Here is a 20,203-nt window from a genome sequence, read left to right as displayed (position 1 = left end):
TTTCATGCCATGTTTTTATCCCTCCTTCCCTGCCAATTACGGATATCCAAAGTTAGATTTAATTTCAGCACTCTTTAAGCAGGAAAGTCAGCAGCATTGTATATGGGTTGCTGGCATTCAGGCGTCAATAACCTGCAACAGAGACTTGCTCCTCATTAACGTGGCAATACTGGGTTTGAAAGTTATTTGCACTTGTAAATTGCTCTTTTGCTCTTTTAAATGGCATTATGAAAGCACAGTACACTTAAGCCCTAATCCCTCTTTTTAAAGAAGTAGTTCAGGAGCACCCTATCTTTTTGATAAATGAGAAAAATAGCTGCCATAAGGAAAAGCTAGCTCAAACAAGAAGGAACGCTCAGTATCTTGGTAATCTCTCTCTGCTTTTCATTTGGGGTTTTGTGGCAAGCTTAAAAAACACACAATCCTTTATATTCATCATTATCTTACACTGCCACTGTTTAAACACAGTGTTTCTGCTAAATCTCAATCATTCTTGCCAACTGGTAAGCTACGTGACCTTCAAATCACGAGGAGAGGAAAGAGCTATCATGAGATGTTCTACTGGATTATTTTGCTTTTAATATTAAAATTATTACACGGTATAGCAGCAGTATGAAAAGAAGTGTAAAAGTGGGAACGAAATTTGAGAAAAAGGCAAACAGCAAATATTAATAATCACCGTATGTACAATACAACTTATTTGAACAGTTTTCCTGCGAGCATTTAATTTCCAAAAATTCAAGCCTGTGGGTGTTCTTTGTGCTTTTCAATGCTATTTTAAATGTGTACCATCAAAACTCTATAAAACCTACATAATTTGGTATGTCGTTTCTGACTTTCCACAAAAAGGCAGGTTTGATGAATCTTCTGATACACCATGAAATACATTTATGTCTGATCTACGCATTTCAGTAAACTAGTATTTCAGTAAACTAGTATGCAATAAGTACATGTGACAGGTTTGTATTTTCAGCGTGCAGACTTTAAAACTTGCTGCTGGAACAAGTGAAGTTAAGTTTCAGTAAACTGTCAGTTTACTGGAAATGAAGCAAAAAAAAAAAAAATCCATTCTTTGTGTTTTTCTAGTACCTAGCTCTTCCCTGTAACCAGTTTCTGCCCAACAGCAATCCATTTAAGATTTCTTTGTTCTAATGATTTTTGTACTACAGAATGAGAATTCTTAAAAATTAACCTAATTTTAGCTAAGGTTGCAGCAGAGCAAGTCCAGCTTCCGTTTTTTGGGTTTTTTCGTTGGTTTTTTTTGTTGTTTTTGGGTTTTTTTGTGGGTTTTTTTTGTTGCGTTTTTTTTTTTTTTTTTTAAACTAACAGTTATGAAGTAATGCAATGGCAGAAAAAAAATATGACTCTTCGTCACCATAAAGCAGGGATAATGGCAAGGCAATTAGTACACAGCAAGTGAAAAAAACAGACCATTTGAGTTCCTGGTTTAACTGGTCCCTTTTCACCAGTTACCCACATTGTAGTGAGGAAAAGCAGCATATTAATACCTTCAGCCAAATAAGAACAGGAGGGTTTTTCCAGCTGGGCAGCTTCTTCCTTCCTAAGGTGTTCCCCCTCTTCGCTCGCATTCGTTGTGTCCTGCGTTGTGCTCGCATCCTTCTCCTCATGCTGTTCTACCTTCTCGGGCTTTTGGTCCAACACGGCGTCCTTCTTGCCTGTGGTCTTGGGAGGCTCCCCCTGCACCGCGTCAGGCACTGGGATTCCCAAAGCAGTCTGAAAGGTATATTTTTGTTGCTGGTCCTCATAAATGCTACTGCCTTTTTGACTGCAGCTGTCCACTGGCAGGTCTTGTGTCCCCCGTCCCTCGGGGGTGCTGGGGGAGCTGGAGGTGGCAGTTTGAGGAGGGTTGGAAGTGGGAAGGAGTGTGCGAGGCAGCAGCTGAGGAGCGGGAGTAGCATCGGCAGGGGCGAGGGGGGGAGGTGGAGGGGCTGCGGCAGCTTTCTCCCTGGTGGCTGGCACCCGGCCACTGACCGACGGCTGGGCTCGACTGGTCAGGTGAGATATCCTCTGCTTTTTGCTCACCACAGGATTGATAGAAGTGGGATTCGAAGGCTGTTTCTGTAATAATAATAATAAAAAAAATAAATTTGAAAGTCAGCAGAATTAAGTTTTGCTCCCATTCTGAAAAAGGAACATTTCCAAACAGGCAATTGTTCAAAACACATCTTTCTTATCTAAAAATAGCTGCCAAACAAGGAAGTACTGCAGCTGAGTACATGGTTCATTTCATTCTTAGTTTCTAATCTTATGACTTAGCAAGTTTGTTCTTCAAATCTACAGCTTTGGGAGCAGCAGCTTTATCAAAGGCTTCACCAAAATGAGGATGTCAGGTTGGTATTGTTTAGGTACTGATTTCAGTTCAGACATACCAAACTGGTTAAGAGTCAGCTTTTGCTGTCACACAGCCATGCAATTTACTAACGCAGCACCGAGAAGCCTGCAGCAGCATGCTTATCAGCGTGTGAGAAGTGCAAAGCTGATAAGTAAAACCCCCAGTTTTGCCACAGTTTTCGTTCCAGCTGAAATGCTAGTTCACATCCCCTGCTCTAGCAAACGTACGCTGCTCGTGTTGATGTACAAGCAGCAGCTTGGATCAGCAGAGCCAGGCACAGCTCCGTGTCACCCTGCTGAAATAAACCCATATTCTGTCTGCACAGAGGCAGGTCCCTGGGATCTGCACCATTTCACCCTTCGGACTGGCAGAAAGTCAGGGAGAAACAGATGTGTGCCCTCCCTCCCCTATTTAAATGTAAACATCTCAGCAGTGAACGACTTTCCATAGTTCCCAGCTTATGGCTGCACATGCACAAGCACTCGTGTTCTTCAGATTTAAATGGCATTTATTGAAAAGCAGTTTTAGTCACAGAAAGCATCAAACTTTTCCTTATAGTAATGCCTTTTGTGCAGAGTTTTCCAAGCTGCTTCTAAAAGGGTTTGCATGGCCCTCTTGTATTGACACAAACACAGGACATACGCATTTGAAGTCTGCACAGGATGGGGAAGGCAGACATACTACCTGCTGACTCGGATCTGCCTTTTCACACCTGGGCTACCCTGAATCAAAATGGGTGCTTAAATGATGCCTACAGGGGGGGGAAAAAAAATGTATTCCTCCAAGTGGATCACCACTGCAATTTGTCCTTATTCTAGACTTTCCTAAGCTTTATACTTAAACAGTAGCACAAGGATGTTTGTGCATGTTTTATGCATTGCAACTACAGTATCACAAAGAACACACGCAAACCTGTAACAGAAATACACACATGTCTTTAGAAGACCTTCCTACACACCAAGATAAACAAGTTACATGGCAATACAAACCAGTTTTAATTATTTAACCAGAAAGTACAGGGTTGTGTAACAGTAATGGGTAACCAAGGAGTTCAGCAGGCAAGTTTGAACTCTGCAGGCGAGTCTAGGCTCTGCAAGGTCAGTGTGCTGTGGATGGACACCTACCACTAAGGCCACCACGTTGGCTGTAGAAACACAACAAGGGTGGTCTCTGTCAGAGATCTAGGCGTATTTACAAAACACTGAGTAGGTAAGAATTGTTTATTTTTCTGAATATTTTAATGAACATTCTGAAATACAGAACACTAAATATAGCAGCCCTTAAGCTACACGATGGTAAGTTTTTTGCACTCTTGGAAGTGCAACCATCTTTAAAAAAAAAATATAACCACCCGAATATAAATAAATGCTTCAGTTTTTCATGTGTTAAAGACACGGTCAGTGCTTCACATCACAGCTTTTACACCAATATAAGATGCGGTAAATCTTAATACACTGTAAATAGCACTAAAAAAAAAAAATACACAACATACCCGAAAAGCTGATGAAGAACCTTTATTAGAAGTTTCAGGAGCTTGCACACGGCTTCTGCTGGTGGCATTCTGAGATGTCTTAAATTTTCTGTAAGGATGACCCAACATTCCAGGTTACAAGGCAAAAATGTCTATGTAGTTCTTTCATTTATAGCGAAGACAGACATTAACTTCTCAGAAAGAGTTTTTTAAATGGCTATTTTCCTTCCCCTAGAGACTGAACTTACCCAGAAAGTATTAACTCCAATGACTGTTTTTCTGTTTCATTGTATCCAGGCCAATCTTTCTGAATTTCTTTAAATATATAACTCTTCAGAGTGTAAGAATTATCCTTTGGATTCAGTCTGGCTACCTACAGGCAGACATTTAAGAAAACAGATGTTCATTATACCTAAATGCAAACTACAGAAATAAGACTGGTACTGCAAAGCTAAATCAAAGCTGCAAACAGAATCACACACCAATTTTCCAGGATTTTTAGATGTGAAGATGGAAGCAGCTCTCATGTAACAAGCACCGATTTTAAAAAATGTGGTCAATCTGGGATGTAGAAATTGGCATAAGACAATCCCAAACTGCTGCGAGCAAGTATGAAACGTACTCTGTGGAAACCTCTCTCTACACCATGTATCTGGTTTCTCGCCTTTAACACAGCATTGGGAATCAAGGCAAATTATGCCAAAAGTTTAAATCTTCAATGCATACGATACATTGAGAGGCCTAGTTTTTTGGGGTTTTAAAATTATTTTTCTTTTTTAAGAACTGAAGAACACCACCCCCACACACAAACTCAGATTTGTTCAACTTCAGGAGGACACTTGCTGTTCTTTTGCTTTAGACTGCTATACTGTGATGGCAAAGCACAGACCGTGCCTGGAACAATGCATGTTTTTCCATCATCACATCAAGGACCGCAGTATGTCGCCATTTGTCTTGACAAACAGAATTGCTATAGCTTTCTGTAGCTTTCCACTGAACAGTCATACGTGATAACCTTATGGGCACAAAACTCTTCTTTTAGTACAAAGACGAATTATTCATCTATCCCATTAGTTTTAAGCCATATCAAAGTTCCACCGATTGGGAAAATATTAACTGTACTCATATCTAGTAAGTTATATTTTGAAACCAAGACTTAGTGCTAAAATGGTTAAGGAGAGCTGCACAGGCCCAGATGCACTCTTCATTTTGCAGACAGAGGGTTCATTACAGCAAACCGTTGCCATGAGAAGGTCGGGTGTATGCCTTGCGGTATACCTTTGGAAGTAAAACGGGTTTATACCTTCTTTAAGAAAAACACAAAGCATATTCTAAAAGTTAAAATTAACTAGTATAAGCTTGAGACCATTGACAGATAAAGTGCTGGTTTAGACTTCATCACCTGACACCAGTTCATAGCTCCAGAGAAAACCTCAGTTTCCCTGACACAAAATGCCGAATAACTCATCAACAAGTCACCACCACTTTTTGCAGTATTGCCTATTTTTTCCTCCAAAACATGATAGATAAATACTGCTAATTCGTCTCTGTGTGCATGTCTGTCTGTCCAAAGCTTGAAAAAAATTAAAAGTAACAAAGATAACCCAGAAACAGTAATTCACTTGTTAAAAACAGAATTAAAAGCTGTATTCCAAGAAAAGCAAATGTGTGCATATTAGACCTTAGCAAGTTCAGGCTGCTGATTTTAGATTTGTACAAAAACCCATCACTATGGAGCTAAGAAAAACGTGAGCAAGGCTTTTCAAGGTGTAGTGCTGCTAAAGTGACCATGTCTGAATGCAAACCAGTACCCTGAGGGAGTTCACACCACATGCTGGAAACAGACTCCAAGAAAGTCTCCTTAAACGTTGATAATTGTAATGGGAGACAGGAGAAAAATTTTGCACCTTTTATCTGCTAGGCAGCTGAACTTTTGGAATTTTGTAATCAGCTTGAAGTATAAATAGACTACTTCAATTTGTACGTAAGAACATGGCTCTTGCTAAACTGTGTATGCCTTTGGGGTGAAAAAAACTACCAATGCACTGGGCAAACAAAGCAGCAACACTTAACATATTCAAGGAACGAGTTTTTAAAATTCGGTGTAGGATCAACAAAAGCTGTATAAATGTTGAATTTTACTCATTTTAATAGGTTCCAAAACACTCTTTTCGTAGATAAATAGGAAATACTCCTACTTTACATATTAATGCATGCATAATTCAGCCACAGTCTATGGGGTATGGGGAGTATGTAACACTGCATCTTATGCTACGTTAAGAAGCCTTTTTTGAACTGTTTTAATAGAAAATTAATGTGATGCTCTTGAACACACAGCTTAAAAGTTTCACCTAACATTATAGGCTTACCAACAATTTTGACGGATATGATTAGGAAATGTCATATCCATCATGGAACTTACTCAAAGAAGCACTGGAAAAGGTACTGAAAAAAAAACAGGTTTCAAGTAAGATACAGACACAATCCACATGCCAGCAAGGAAACACTACACTCAAAATCGGACCATCACCTTTTTCATTTATGATTTGTCTGTAACACCCTTCCCTGGATCGCAATTCTAACCAATCCCAGGAGAAGCCAAGTACCATTTACAGGCCACCAACTATGTTCACATGAAATGCTAATCTATGCGATTACCAAGCTTCTCTCCTCATAAACTCCTCACAAGAAATATTAAGGATTATGACAAACGATTTCATGCAATCATGAGAATGCATGGTTAGCCTCTCTCAATTAAGCAGTTAAGTCATCCAAGTAAAAGAGAGAGGAAAAAGTAAGACATTAGGAGCAACAAAGCTAGAAATAGTTAATTATTGCCTGCCATTTTAGAAAAACAAAAACAGCCCCCCACAATCTTTTGTTTCCTTTCCTCCTATTGACTTCCAGTTTGGGGCATCTGTATAAAGTTGATTGAAAAACTTAAAAGAAGGAGAATTACGTACATTTCTCACTTAAATACAGGAGTAACACACCTCAAAATCATGACTGAAAGATTAGCAGGAGGAAAAGAAATGTTGGCACAAACCCCATGATCTCACCTGCTGAAGGATAGGTCCAAGGGAATTCTTGTCCTTTTGATTGATACCATCTCTCTGCAAGCGAGCAAGTAACTCTGGTTTCTTGTAACTTCTCAGTGCCAGTAAGTGAATCACCCTATCCCTGTATGGTCGCTGAGAAACAGGATTTTGTGTGTGAGTCTCCTGTGTTATGTTTGCAGGGTTCATGGGTGTCGTTCTCTTCCTCTCAGGCACAGCATCTGGAATGCTTTGTGGTGCTCTTCTGACCGGTATTCTTTTACCTAAAGGAAGGGTTAAAAAACAAAAAAAACAAAATAAACCAAAAAAAAAAAAAAAAAGAGTGATATGGGCGCTTGGGAGAAGACAAGAAAGTTGATTTGAAAGAATTTACTAAGCCAAATAAACTCTAAAATCTGTATTTAATTAGCATTTCAAGATCTATAAGAATATACAAGATGTATTGAGCAAAAAGAAATATTCAGTATTTCTAAAAGCTGGTAAATGAGTGATACCAGTAGGAAGACTTTACCAATTACTTATATAAATGGTGCTTTTATTATTTTTCCAGTGAATAAGCTCAGGCACTGAATACCCAAAATGAAGCATTTTTTTAGAAGAGTACTCTGAAGCGTGATGCAAAGGTCTTCCATATAGCTAAAAGACTCCCCATTAATGCCTAGGGATACCAAGTCTACACAACTGATTACATCACTGCTTAAAGAAACTACCAACCCTTGGTGTTAATCACTTTATAGAATGGTTTGAGTTGGAAGGGACCTTCAAGATCATCTCGTTCCGACCCCCTGCCCTGGGCAGGGAACACCTCCCCCTAGACCAGGTTGCTAACCTGAGTTACCATAATTTACACCACACTTTAAGCTGAAATGTTGCCCTCTTATGAAAAAAGCCCAGGTTTGTCAGAAATAATACACCAAAAATTTAACAGTTCTTTGGACCAAGGCCAGAGAAGTTTTGAAACATGGCCTGCATAGCATTTTGGATCAAACTCTGCAAAAATAAGTGTTTCTAAACTGGAGGAACAATACAAGCGATGCATCCAGAATTTAAAAATAACACCCCCCAACCTGAATCTCAGTTTTCCAGGAAAAGACCCAAACTTCTCTACTCTGTGTTTTGAGACAGCACTTGCTATCGGACAGAAAAAGAAGGATTTACCAGAATATTGCAGAAAATCAGTGCAGTAAACATTGTTTGCAATCCAACAGAGGATGTGGCACAACCTGGCCATTTTTCTGAAATCAGCAACTCGTGTTTCGTGCATGAGGGAGACTTAATGAGAACTGGCGAGAAAATCTGGAGCTCGCTGTCTTGTATCAGACACACAGAGACTGGAAGAGCAAAAATTTGTTTCCATTTTGCAGTGGAGGCCAAACCTTTATAACCTTTCCACCCTGCGTGTTCTCTGGACTTTGCTCTTCTGGTTTTCAAGAACAAACCCAGTCGCGCAAACACACGTGGTTACACTTTTGGAACAGTATGAACTTGCCAGTTGTTTACTGAATGAGTTACAAACGTTTTGACAAGCTAAATTCCATGCAGATACACAAACCCCTGACACAGTGGATAGTGTAAGCAGCAAATACCTCCTGAAGTCATGTCTCTGAATCACTTAAAAAAAAAAACAAACAAAAAAACCTGAAAAAATAAACAACCATTAACATGATTAACAAACCCACTTCCTAATTAGTGCTGCATGAAGCATGTCGCAAAGTCACTCCCGTGCCCTACCAGCAAGTAGACCTGCCCTACCTGAGCTTTGTCAATGCCAGTCTGAAAAACAAGAGTATCCCAACCACTGTAATTGTTCTTCAGACCTCATTTATTTAGTCTTAAATATTCACTTAAATTCTATTTAAACAACTAACAAGAATCACACAAATCATTCACGTGTAAAACAGAACTTCCCCAATGAGAAGTTCAGAAAGAGATGAAAGTGGCTCCTCTCACGCTGCCATTAAAAAGCAGTTTAGACAACTGGGGGAAGCAGTTACAACTCCATTAAGCCGTGCCCAGCTCCCCTAGTGTTAAGGACACACACAGGTAGTTTTGTATCTCCAAAAAGCTGTGACAATGCTGCCTTAAAACACTCTGCAGTAAGTTGCGGCAGAGCAAGCGTTGCACCACCACTGTCAGGGATGTCCATGCTGGAGGAGGACTGCAGCCAAGCCACGGGAGAGCCCGTTTCACCTCGTGAAGATGGATGTACCTGGCCCAGCACAGGGCCTGTAAGGCGGATGCTCGCCTTGCCTCTATCTGCAGCTGGCACCGGGCTCCTTGGGCAAGCGGTACTCAGAACAGTTTAATAATGAATGACTCCACCTAAACGTTTTGTGTTTTGTGGAAAGTGATGAAATCCATGGGAAGATGCCAACATTACCTTACTTTAACTTTCTTCTAAAAAAACCCCAACAATAAAAAAATCAAAAACCATGGCCATGCAGTCACAGTTGCTTATTAATGACCAAGACATAAATAAAATTTAAGCAGCGTTAGCAAGTGTGAAAAACAAAGTTTCTCATATTAAGCTTATGACTTTGTATATGAGACTTCCTCACTGTTCAGTTTTTTAGATTACAGGCTACGGTTAATGGCTTAGCACAGTATTTAGGTACTCAAAAGTGCTCCTACAAAACCAAAACATTACCTACCAAATCAGAGAATTTAAGCGCATGGGGTAGTAAAACCTCTCACCTCAATGGTCAAAATCTGAACCAGTCAAGCAATATGGGAACAAGGATGGACTGGCAGCCATTCTAGGGGAAAAAAAGGCTAAACACTGTATGCAGCAACATGAGACTGCAAATCTAGCGTGAGAGTAAACTACCTACCTACACCGGCATCTCTGAACACACCACCTTTACAAAGAATATGCTAAAAGACCAATTACTGAGTTTGAAAATTTACAGACATCTAGCAGAAAATGAAATACAACCATACCTACAAATTGTCCACCAGGTTTAATAACCTTTGCACTTCGACTGCATGACTCCTCTTCGGCCCGGGTCACGCGCTTTCGGGTGGCCACGCAGGAACTGCTTGTTGCACATGCTGTAATTTTACTCTGTACAGATCCCAGGGAAGTGAGCTGTGAGGCTCCAGAACTATAAAAACATTGAAAAAGGTTGAGCCCAAGCACTAGTTCAAGTTTAGAAGTATGGTTGTGTCAGGAACTCTACAACCTGTCTTAACAGGTGAAGAAAAATGTTTTCCAGTTCTGACAGCTGGCTACGGCATAAATATATTTCAAATTGTCTCTAAACATCCAAATTGTATCAGTTTTACCTGCCAGTGTAATTCCATTTCTTCACATAACTGTTGTTTGAGAGGCAGGCTCAGGGCAGTGTTGGTGGTTGTACTAATAACTGCTGTAATCATAGAAAGGTTAGAGTTGAAAGGGCCCATAAAGCCCACCCAGTGGCACCCCCTGCCCTGGGCAGGGACACCTCCCACCAGCCCAGGTTGCTCCAAGCCCCGGCCAACCTGGCCTTGAACCCCTCCAGGGATGGGGCAGCCACAGCTTCTCTGGGCAACCTGGGCCAGGGGCTCACCACCCTCACAGCCAACAATTTCTTCCCAATATCTCATCTAAATCTCCCCCTTTCAGCGTAAAACCATTCCCCCTTGTCCCATGGCTCCCCTCCCTGATCCAAAGTCCCTCCCCAGCTTTCCTGGAGCCCCTTTAGGGACTGGAAGGGGCTGGAAGGTCTCCCCAGAGCCTTCTCTTCTCCAGGCTGAACCCCCCCAGCTCTCTCAGCCTGTCCTCACAGCAGAGGGGCTCCTATGTGGTGCTTTTAAATGACAATTAGAGGGACAACTCGGGCAGTTACACTGGCACCCTAATGGCAGGCAGCTGCTGCCACAGAGGCTTTCCGCCGTCTGCCCAGCTCCAAGTTCAGCACAAGTCTCCTCTCCTCCACCCAAGGTGGCGCATGGTGGCCCCAGGCCCTGCGAGGCTGAGGGAGGGAAACACCTCAAATACTGTGTCCGGTTTTGGGCCCCTCACCACAAAAAAAGACATTGAGGTGCTGGAGCGAGTCCAGAGAAGGGCAACGGATCTGGTGAGGGGTCTGGAGCACAAGTCCTGTGAGGAGCGGCTGAGGGAGCTGGGGGTGTTCAGCCTGGAGAAGAGGAGGCTGAGGGGAGACCTTCTCGCTCTCTACAGCTCCCTGAAAGGAGGGGGTAGCCAGGGGGGGTCGGGCTCTTCTCCCAAGGAACAGGCGATGGGACAAGAGGAAATGGCCTCAAGTTGTGCCAGGGGAGGTTTAGATGGACATTAGGGAAAATGTCTTCACAGAAAGGGTAGTCAAGCATTGGAAGAGGCTGCCCAGGGCAGTGGTGGAGTTGCCATCCCCAGAGGTATTTAAGAGAGGGGTATAGACATGGTGCTAAGGGACATGGCTTAGTGGTAACTTGGCAGTGCTGGGTTAATGGTTGGACTTTATGATCTTAAAGGTGTCTTCCAACCAAAACTATTCTATGATTCCATAGGGTAAGCCAGTGTCCCCTCATCTTGCTTTCAAAATGTCCGCCCCTCTCCTTGCCCGCCAGCTTCTCTGAGGATTCACGTCCGAGCGGAGGCACTTTGAGCAATCCTGCACGAGGGGAAGGATGGATAGCGAGGTCTCCTCCACAGCATCAGGGCGGACACAGGGCTTCAGGAGGCATTTCTGGAGGAGCCCGGCCTGCCATGGTCTGTCCAAAGCAGCTCCTGCAGCACACGGCGCCCAGACAGGAGAGCACCTCAGCTGACTAACACCGGCTTCGCTTAAACCGGCCTGACTATCACTGACCAGAGGAACGACACCACCTTTAGCCAACACGAAATACTTTAATCACCCTAAAACTCCCCATCAAGGCTCCAAGAAGTGTCAAGAATCTCGTGTCTTGATGTACCACGTTTCTGACAGTTGCAAAGCTGGACCAAGCCACTGGACAATACTTCAGATAATACTGCTACAATTTTCTCCATAGCCTAAAGCCACGTATTGATTCCTTGCTCCAAAATCAGCGCTTTTACAACAGGAAAAAAAGGGCCTTCACATCTAAAGCTCAGCTTTTACCTGTTGCCCATTTCCTTGCCTTTATGTGCTTTTCAGGCACAGAAGCAGCCGAGCACTGACTGAGACGCTGCGTAATACTCCTCCTCAGGCTGGGCATTTTCAAAATCTGAGCCAGTTTTGAAGCTAGACCTGCCCTGAGCACAAAATTGGACTAGATACCCTGCTGGGGTCCCTTCTGGTTTTTTTTTTTTTTTTAAGCAACCCTGCATGTAACACTACACAGCTTTTTATTAACTTTGCAGGCGCTTTGCACAAACTGAGAGCTGGCTACGCAGGACCTCGCAAAAGCCAGTCTGAATTACAGTTTGAAGTAGATTAGTAAAACTACATCAAAACTACCTAGGCGTGCTAATCAGAATTATTCACAGCTAGAGCAGCTTACACTTAATCTTACTTAAAAAAAAATACAGTTTAATTGAACTGATGGTTCTCCTTCCCAAAGAAGGAGGTGCCCTCAGAGATGCTCGGGAGAGGCAAGCCAGGACCTCTCACCTTGCTTTGTGCCAGCCTCATCAGCTGTCCAACCCCTTTCAGACACAGTTTAATCCCCAAAAAAACGCAAAAAAAACCCCACGCTGCCCCAGGCTCCCCCAGATCTGCCACTAAGCCATTTGGCTTTTCGCCAATCCCATAAGTTAAGTGAGTTCACTGAAAGGCTGTACTGTAGTAGAAGAGACCTAATACAAGGGGAGAGAGAGGAGGATGAGGATGCCGAGAGATCTCCTGTTAGGCAGACAGCTATTATATCACCTCATTGTCTGATTGCTCCCAAAACCTGCTATCTAGACAAATCTCTATTTTGAAATTGAGGGCAGAAGCTCTCCAGTGACTCAGAACCTGAGCAGCGCCTTTTGGAGACGTCTCGGGGTCCCTGTTTGTTATCAGCTTCCCAGATCAATACACAAACTCTGCCTGCGATGTCCCAGTTAATCAAATGGGACAAACAGTTATTCAACACCACTGGAGTACATCAAAACTACGCTGAACGTAACATTCTAGAAACTGAAGCAAACTTGATGTAAAAGCGTAGTATGTTTTTGCCTTTTCGGTAGATGTTAACACCGTTCACTTTGACTCAAAGGACCAGGACAGGGTGCTGCTGTATTACATTTGGGTTCTGAAACACCATGGTCATGCAATTATGGATAAGGTGACCATTTTATGTGGTTCTTAAAATAAGACAACTATCTGTCAGGGCCAGCATGCCGCCAGCCATAATCATATTTACATATGGTTATAGAATGGATCTGGTCTAGCTTGGACAATGCTGAACTCCAAATGCTTTTAAAAATAGTACTAAGAGGTGAGAAAGTACTCAAAAGGTTACTTTTTTAAGAGCAAAACCAAAAAAGAATTCTATGTAAAAGCAAGTATTTATAGTTAGCAAGGAATCAGGCTATTGCTAGAAATTAATGTTCTACTGCAGCTCATCGCTAGGAGCACGCTTCTTTTAAAGGTTTTTGCTATATGTTCAAAGCCACAGAATCTACTTAAAATTTGACATGAAAGAAAACGTTAAGTAAAACTTACCTTGAACTTGTTTGCTGGACACAGTCAAAGCTTCCCTGAGGATTATCTTTGCCAACATTTGACATGTGTAAGTCAAATTTATGCACTTCATTTGGTAGATCAACTTTGGGAATTTCAATAAGCTAAAAGGAAAAAAAAAAAAAGTTTAAGTAAAAACTTCAATCTGCACTCCTTTGGTTGTGATTAACTAGGACCATAATTTTAAATGAGGAACTATACTGTGAAAGCTTTGATTTGACTTCAGTCACGTCACTAAAAAGGCTGCTTTGGCACAATTCTGCCCCTGAAAGTAGTGGTGGCTGCGCGTCTGCCACAGCGGTAACAGCACTGGAAAAGCTGTTGTCGCTCAGCCTCCAACTCAGCAAAGCATTCAAGCAGCACGTCATCCCTTCCCACTCAGGGGAATTAATACACACGTGCGTAACCTTCAATGCAAGAGCCAGAGAGTAATCAAAGGGACCGAAGCTCAGCTAACAAAACAGAGGAGAGCAACTCGCACGGACCACATCAGGCACTGCCCTGACTTTGTGACTTATTCTGTCCTAATGAAGCACATACGGGAGTCAGCTCCAAGAAGGAGAAAAAACAGCAACACCCAAATTACAAGAGTAAAACTTCTTAAACTAAAAAAAGATTAATTTTGACTCCAACAGGCGCTAAAAACCTTTTTCTTTTACTCAGCTCCAGGTGCAATTATTTGCATAAATGTGAAGTGTAAGTAATTTATGTAAGTTTAGTCAGATGTAACAAAACTTGATATCCTTGGCTGAATCCAAGCATTTAGTACAGAATGTGCCACATTCATTGGAGCTTAAAAATGTAAATATGAGAAATCATTAAAATGTTTATTGGCATAAGCACATTTTTCAATGTGCTACAACACAAAACAATACTGAGGCACAAAAACCTACTGCCACTCAGCTACTTTATTCTGAAGGCAAAATTAGCTCACAGTAAGTCTAAAAAGCTCTTCTTTTGAAATTTGCTTGAATTTTTAATGGAATATTAAATACAACTGACAAAGAAAGGTGTTTAAAAGCAATACTCAACAGTCTCTTAGAAATCGTTCTCTCAGTATTTTGCTTGTGAGATTGTCATTTGCACAAAGTGCTACCAAAAACCAACTCCGTTACCATTTATATTTTAATCCTCAATTCTGGCAGAGCTTACCGACAGTCTTGGGACAGTGACTGGACATGACGGAGAAAGACAAGTCACCTGAACACCGTAATTCTTTTACTTAAGCTTCAAGTACTAGTGTGCTTAAAAGACCAATCTGTGCATTTTATATAAGAATGGAAATAAAAGGGGTAAATTACCAAACGCATAATCTTGGATTATATATGCAGCTTTACCTTTCAATGATCATGAAGGGTAACCATCAATCGAAGATGATGATAGTGGCCCAAATGACACTAAAGTTGATCTACATTCTATGAAATTAACTACCCCCAACAGAATGTCTCAGCCTACTTCTTTTGCTATAAATACAGCAGGTGCGTATGTATGAATTTGCCAATTTGAATTCAGCCCACTGCAGAAGAGGTAATGTGTTTTAGCCTGAAAGATTTTTTGGAAAACCAACAAATATAGACTGTGATCAATCTAAGGCTGGCCCTTAAGAAATACAGCCGAGCAGAGGCAAGCAGGTAACTGTTGCTGTGTATGGCTGGATTTCATCCTCAAGCTTATTTTGAGCAAATCTTTGTCTTCCACTGATCACCTTAAGGAACATATACGCATGCAATCACCGTAAACATTAGGAATTGCCGTACCCTAATGTTTATATTTAAAAATCTGGAAGAATTGCTAGAGTGGCTCAACGTGTTTTGATGCAATAACATGAAGACAGAAGCTGGCCTTAGAGCGCATTTAAAAACATGTTTGTTGCTTTTGCGCTCCCTTTAGTGAGGTCTTATTTCTCCCAAATATTAAAAAAGACACTGAGAAAGTATGGAGAAAAACAAGTCTGCCTCCTTACAGGCAGATACCTATGAAGCTTATGACCAACAATGATTTCCCAGGAGCAAACTCAAATGGAAACTGTGAGTATTGTAAAGCTTCCCCCCAACACGTACAAATTCTGTAAGAAAGACACGGAAGACGATGAGGGAACCAGCTACTGCAACCATTGTGACGGGCTTCCCTGCATGAGCAAAGAAAAGGTCTGGAAATTTACTTTTGTTCTCAATTTTTTAGGATACATTTTTTACAGACTTCTAAAGCACTAGATGACCATTCCTCAGGCACTCATTAATTCGGGTGAAGAGAATGCAAGAATGGTGGGAGAGTACTTCTCTGCTAGAAGATTTCATAAGTGGCAGTGCAGCTAACCTGAGAATAAAAGTTTAGCTATTTCATCCTCAAAGTTTTATTATTTAATCTGTAATGCAGCAGACACAAGACTTTCAATTTTTGTGAACTTTCTTTTGGACCCATTCAGAACATCCACACAGCCAAAAGCTTTGTCCCTCAAACAAGAAAATTTAGTGAAGTCTGGTGTAATTCAGATAACCCAGTTTAATAAACTTGGGACAAGCTCTGAGGAGAAAAAAAATGCATTTAGAGTTATATTAAATGCAAGTAAATCAGATAACGCCTGATACCATCCCTGGAGGTATTTAAAAGACGGGCAGATGTCGTGCTGGGGGACAGGGTTTGGTGGTGGATTTAGTAGCGTTAGGTTGATGGTGGACTCTATGATTCTGTGACCACAGCAACAGTCAGCAGCAGGTTGAACTGAAGGACAGTAACATGAGACTCGCACACGGGACCTGCCGCTCTCGATCCGCTCGCCAGAGGTTTCCACCATGTCCGTCCCCTCCCACACCACCACTCCCGGGAAGCACAAACCCAGCCCCAGGGAACCCACCAGCTCTGGCCTGGAGAGACTCCAAGGCTCCCTCATTACTTCTTTGCAAAGACAGCCTCATCCCCCGACAAATCAAGTGAACTTATCTTAGAGGCACACCAGTAAAGTACGGGGCTCTCGCTAAGCAATATGCAGGCTAGAAGGTATTCCTCTGCTATGTACACATTTTCAGCAACATAGAGAAAGCAATACTTGAGCTGGATAAGCTTGCTGACAACACCTATGTTAGCAAAAAACTACGGTCACCTCAAACCCTTAAGATCAAGTTTTACTGCTGTTGACATATTTGCCATTTCTTTCTGTATCTTGCAAGACAGAAATAACACTTTGAAGTAGTTTATAGACTCGGCAACTTCTGCAAATAACCCTCCTGTTTTGAATAAACATTCCTTTTTTTACAGTTTAAATTTATACTATATAGTTCTGAAAAGTTTAATACACAGTTGAAGGATTTTTGGCCTAATCAGAATTAAGATACTGCGTTCAGCTTGAGATAAGTGTAGTGGCAAATAGTTTGATTTTCCTATTTGAGCAATACTCGCAGAAGGTGGTGAATGAGCCTTTATTAAGAAAGTACACATTGCAACCACATTGATCCATAACAGAAAATAAACTTCTGTTTGCATCAGGAAGCAACACTGCAAGCCTGTTGTCAGCACATTTGTTTCAGAGAAGCTGGTTTTGATTTGTATTCAACCTTCCACACACAAAGCAGATCCTGGCTGGTATGTGGCATGCAACACATTGAGAAGGAATTTGCTATATTCTCCTCTGGTAAAGAGGGAGATTTCTGACAGTGAACACTCACCATTATTTATAGCTGCTATACGCTCTTCTGCCAGAAATAGTGAAGTCCTTGCCACAATCCTTCACTAGATCTACCGTATCCTCACCAGCAGCCAACCAAACAGGCAGCGAAAGGAGAGGAGAGGGCTCTGAAGAGAAGCTGCCTGTTTGCACACCCAACCCAAGGGGTCACCCCAGCTGTGTCCAGACAAGGGAAGAGCCCACCTTGAAGGCAGGGTGTCCTGGTTTGAGGTAAAACCAAACTCAGCCAAGAGACCCACCTTCAGCTAACACCCCACCTGGGTCTTAATACCCGCCTTAGCTGCAACCTTCCAGCTAAGCCCACAACTGATAAACACTCAAAGCGTATCACTGGTCTGTTTCATAAGATAACACAGATAAGCTGTGATGGACAAGGATTTTCAAAGCGGTAAACAGCGGCTACTCATGCCTAAAACTCTCAGCATCCCTGCGATGCTCAGTGCCACCCATAGGTGCTTCTCCTGCATGGCCACGAAACAGTATCGGGAGAACGCAGGCACTGAAGGGGAAAAAATCCAAGCTAAGATGCACCTAAGGCATAGACAGGTGAACAGTCAACAGGCTTCCCCATGGGGTTTGACCAAATTTTCTGCTCTGCAGTGATCATCTGTTTGTTTCAAACCCTTCCCTTCTGCATTTCTTTTCTGCTTTACTTCACAGTTGCCTTCTCACACCGCTTTCCCATCTCTACCATCACGCTCCTTCTTTCCTGTCTAAGAAAAAAAAACATTGTACCTGCCCCATCTTTAGTGAATCCACTGATTAATAAGTGGATTTGTGAAAGGTGATGTGTGAAAAAGGCAGTGCCAGCACCCACTGCAGAAGAGTTATTTTCCAGTTCTGGAAATTGAGTGATTACTTGTTTAGGCTACAGAATTTGCATTATTTTAACAGAAGCATGCAGGAAGTCTTACCATTAATGTCAAATGCATGTCTCTAGGTTAATGGAGATGCAGAAGGCCTAGTTTCTAGATCCAAGCTGAAAAGACAGTAGTAGCTGAGCAGATCATTCTTAATTGATGGCAGGTGCAGGAAATTTTCTGCCTTTGCTCTAAGCTTACATAAAGAAAACAATTTCATCTATGTTTGCATACAATTCACAGACAAGTTTAATCAACCCCCAGAATCTTCCCTCACTGGCAGATCTTCCATCTAAGTTATGTAGCATATGATAGGATAAGGGACCTCCTGCTTTGAAGTGCCTGAATCTCCAGCACTGATGTGGCCTTTTAGGACACAAATATTAGGAGAGACTTTAACAATACTAGTGTCACTTTAATACAACGAGGAATGCTCTTAAGCACAGTGAAGACAACCTAACCGGTGGCTGCCGCGAGAAGCACGGCTCCTGCTGCTTCCCTCAGGCCAGCCTGAGCATTCCCCTGTGCCAGGCCCACAGAGATGCAGAGAGCCACCCTTGCAGAAAACTACAGAAGAAATTAAGTAAATAAAAGGTGTTCTTCTATGCCATCTTCAAGAACGACCTCGCTGCAGCAAACACACAGCATTCGCAGAAGGGTCCTCCTTTCCTAGAGCATCACCAGCTGAAACACATGCCAACAACTGCTTTGCTGCAGCTGGATTTAGCACCAAAGGGCAGAGAGAAGTGTCCCCAAGTACAGCAGTGGGCAGGACAGCAAGGACACCAAATGTGCTTATCTATACACAGTGAAACTTAAGAAGATGCTAGATTGGATCTGCTAAAGGAAATCCCATGAAGGAAGTAACTGAGTTGGTACAGGGTCCTCTTGAATTTAATAAAGAGAAAAGGTTTTGGCACAGGATACAGAAAACAGAAGTGGAACAATAGACCTGTAGAAATCATTAAGTCTCAAAATTTTTGCGCTTTGGAAATTTGATACTTTAGGATAAAATGGTAACGTTTTCTTACTGCAGGGTGGTTGGAAACAAAAGGATGCAGAGATCACTTCTAAGTCTTCTCAAACTAAATTAAGCTTCTACTTTTAAGTGACACAAAAAAAAGAGTCAAGACTTAAAACAAACTCAGACAAACTCCAGCAAGTGCCGATCAAACAGCTGTGTGACCTGGGGGAGGCCAGGCAGACGAGGGCACCAACAGAAGCGTGTTATGTGGCCCACGGGGGCACCCTGTTCCTGCCTTTCACCCCTCTGCAGGGGGAGTTTTCCCGGCAGACCCCACAGCTGCAGACCCTTTCGCATGCACATGGAGCGCCACGCTGTGCCATGACCTGGCCCCAGTGTCACCACTAGCCAGGGCCGGAGCACTTCAGGACGAGTGTTGAGCGCTCTTGACCCTCTGCAGCCTACTCGTAATGTCATTTTAAATTCTACATCCTCAAACCGGCTTGCAATTTCTTGCCATCTAATGAATTTAGTAATAGAGAATATCCACTAGAACAACTCAGACCCTTGACTTTAATCCCTTCCTCTTGGTAATTGAAATCTGGATCTATCATTAGCCTCTCTTGCTCTGACATATCATCCTCGTTGGCTCTCTAACATAAGAGCAGTTTTCATAATTTTCTCCTGATGCTCCTATGCAGACTCACTCCAATTTCTCTGGCTCATACCTTTTTGTCACTTCTGTCCTCTTTTACATCATTTCCACTGAGTCACTTAATCTCTTCCCTACCCACTCTCTCCTCTTTTTCTTCCACGCTACAGCATCATGGCATCAGGTTGCAATGAGCACCGTATTTTTAGGTGCCTCCGCTCAGCAGATGCGTTGAAGTCCTCTCCCTCCTTTGTCTCTTCTCAGAATCGTTCCACCTTACCACCTCACCAGTGGTTTTCCCCCAAAGGGCTACTCACTTCCAAGGATAAGATTTGGTGGCTTGCAAACCTGAGCTGGAATCTGCCTCCTGCCCCGTGCGTGCATCCACACCGGCGCCCAGCTCACGCCATAAGCCTCTCCAACAGTATTAAAGGATTTAAAAATTAACAGTTGCCAGGCCCTCAAAGTTAGGCTCCTACTATTTTTTTGAGGGATGTTTCCAATTAATCCGTTTTCTGAGCTGAAGTTTACTCACAGTTTCTTCTGGGGGAGGG

At 42.3% G+C, this 20,203-nt stretch overlaps 1 protein-coding gene across 2 annotated transcripts in view; it reads right to left on the bottom strand.

The window, feature by feature from the left end:
• ELL2 (elongation factor for RNA polymerase II 2) overlaps positions 1–20,203 on the bottom strand; it is a 38,341-nt gene that overhangs the window by 6,895 nt on the left and 11,243 nt on the right. For both annotated transcript variants that reach the window (XM_054185477.1, XM_054185478.1), the window contains exons 3-8: positions 13,474–13,595; positions 9,821–9,984; positions 6,884–7,143; positions 4,073–4,197; positions 3,846–3,933; positions 1,509–2,079 (exon numbers count right to left, since the gene is read on the bottom strand). In XM_054185477.1, the coding sequence (XP_054041452.1) occupies positions 1,509–2,079; positions 3,846–3,933; positions 4,073–4,197; positions 6,884–7,143; positions 9,821–9,984; positions 13,474–13,595 (1,330 nt within the window). The remainder of the gene's footprint in view (positions 1–1,508; positions 2,080–3,845; positions 3,934–4,072; positions 4,198–6,883; positions 7,144–9,820; positions 9,985–13,473; positions 13,596–20,203) is intronic.

The sequence above is a fragment of the Rissa tridactyla genome, chromosome Z (genome assembly GCF_028500815.1).
Source record: "Rissa tridactyla isolate bRisTri1 chromosome Z, bRisTri1.patW.cur.20221130, whole genome shotgun sequence".
In the NCBI taxonomy this organism is placed as follows: Eukaryota; Metazoa; Chordata; class Aves; order Charadriiformes; family Laridae; genus Rissa; species Rissa tridactyla.
This window is presented reverse-complemented; position numbering and strand designations above follow the sequence as displayed.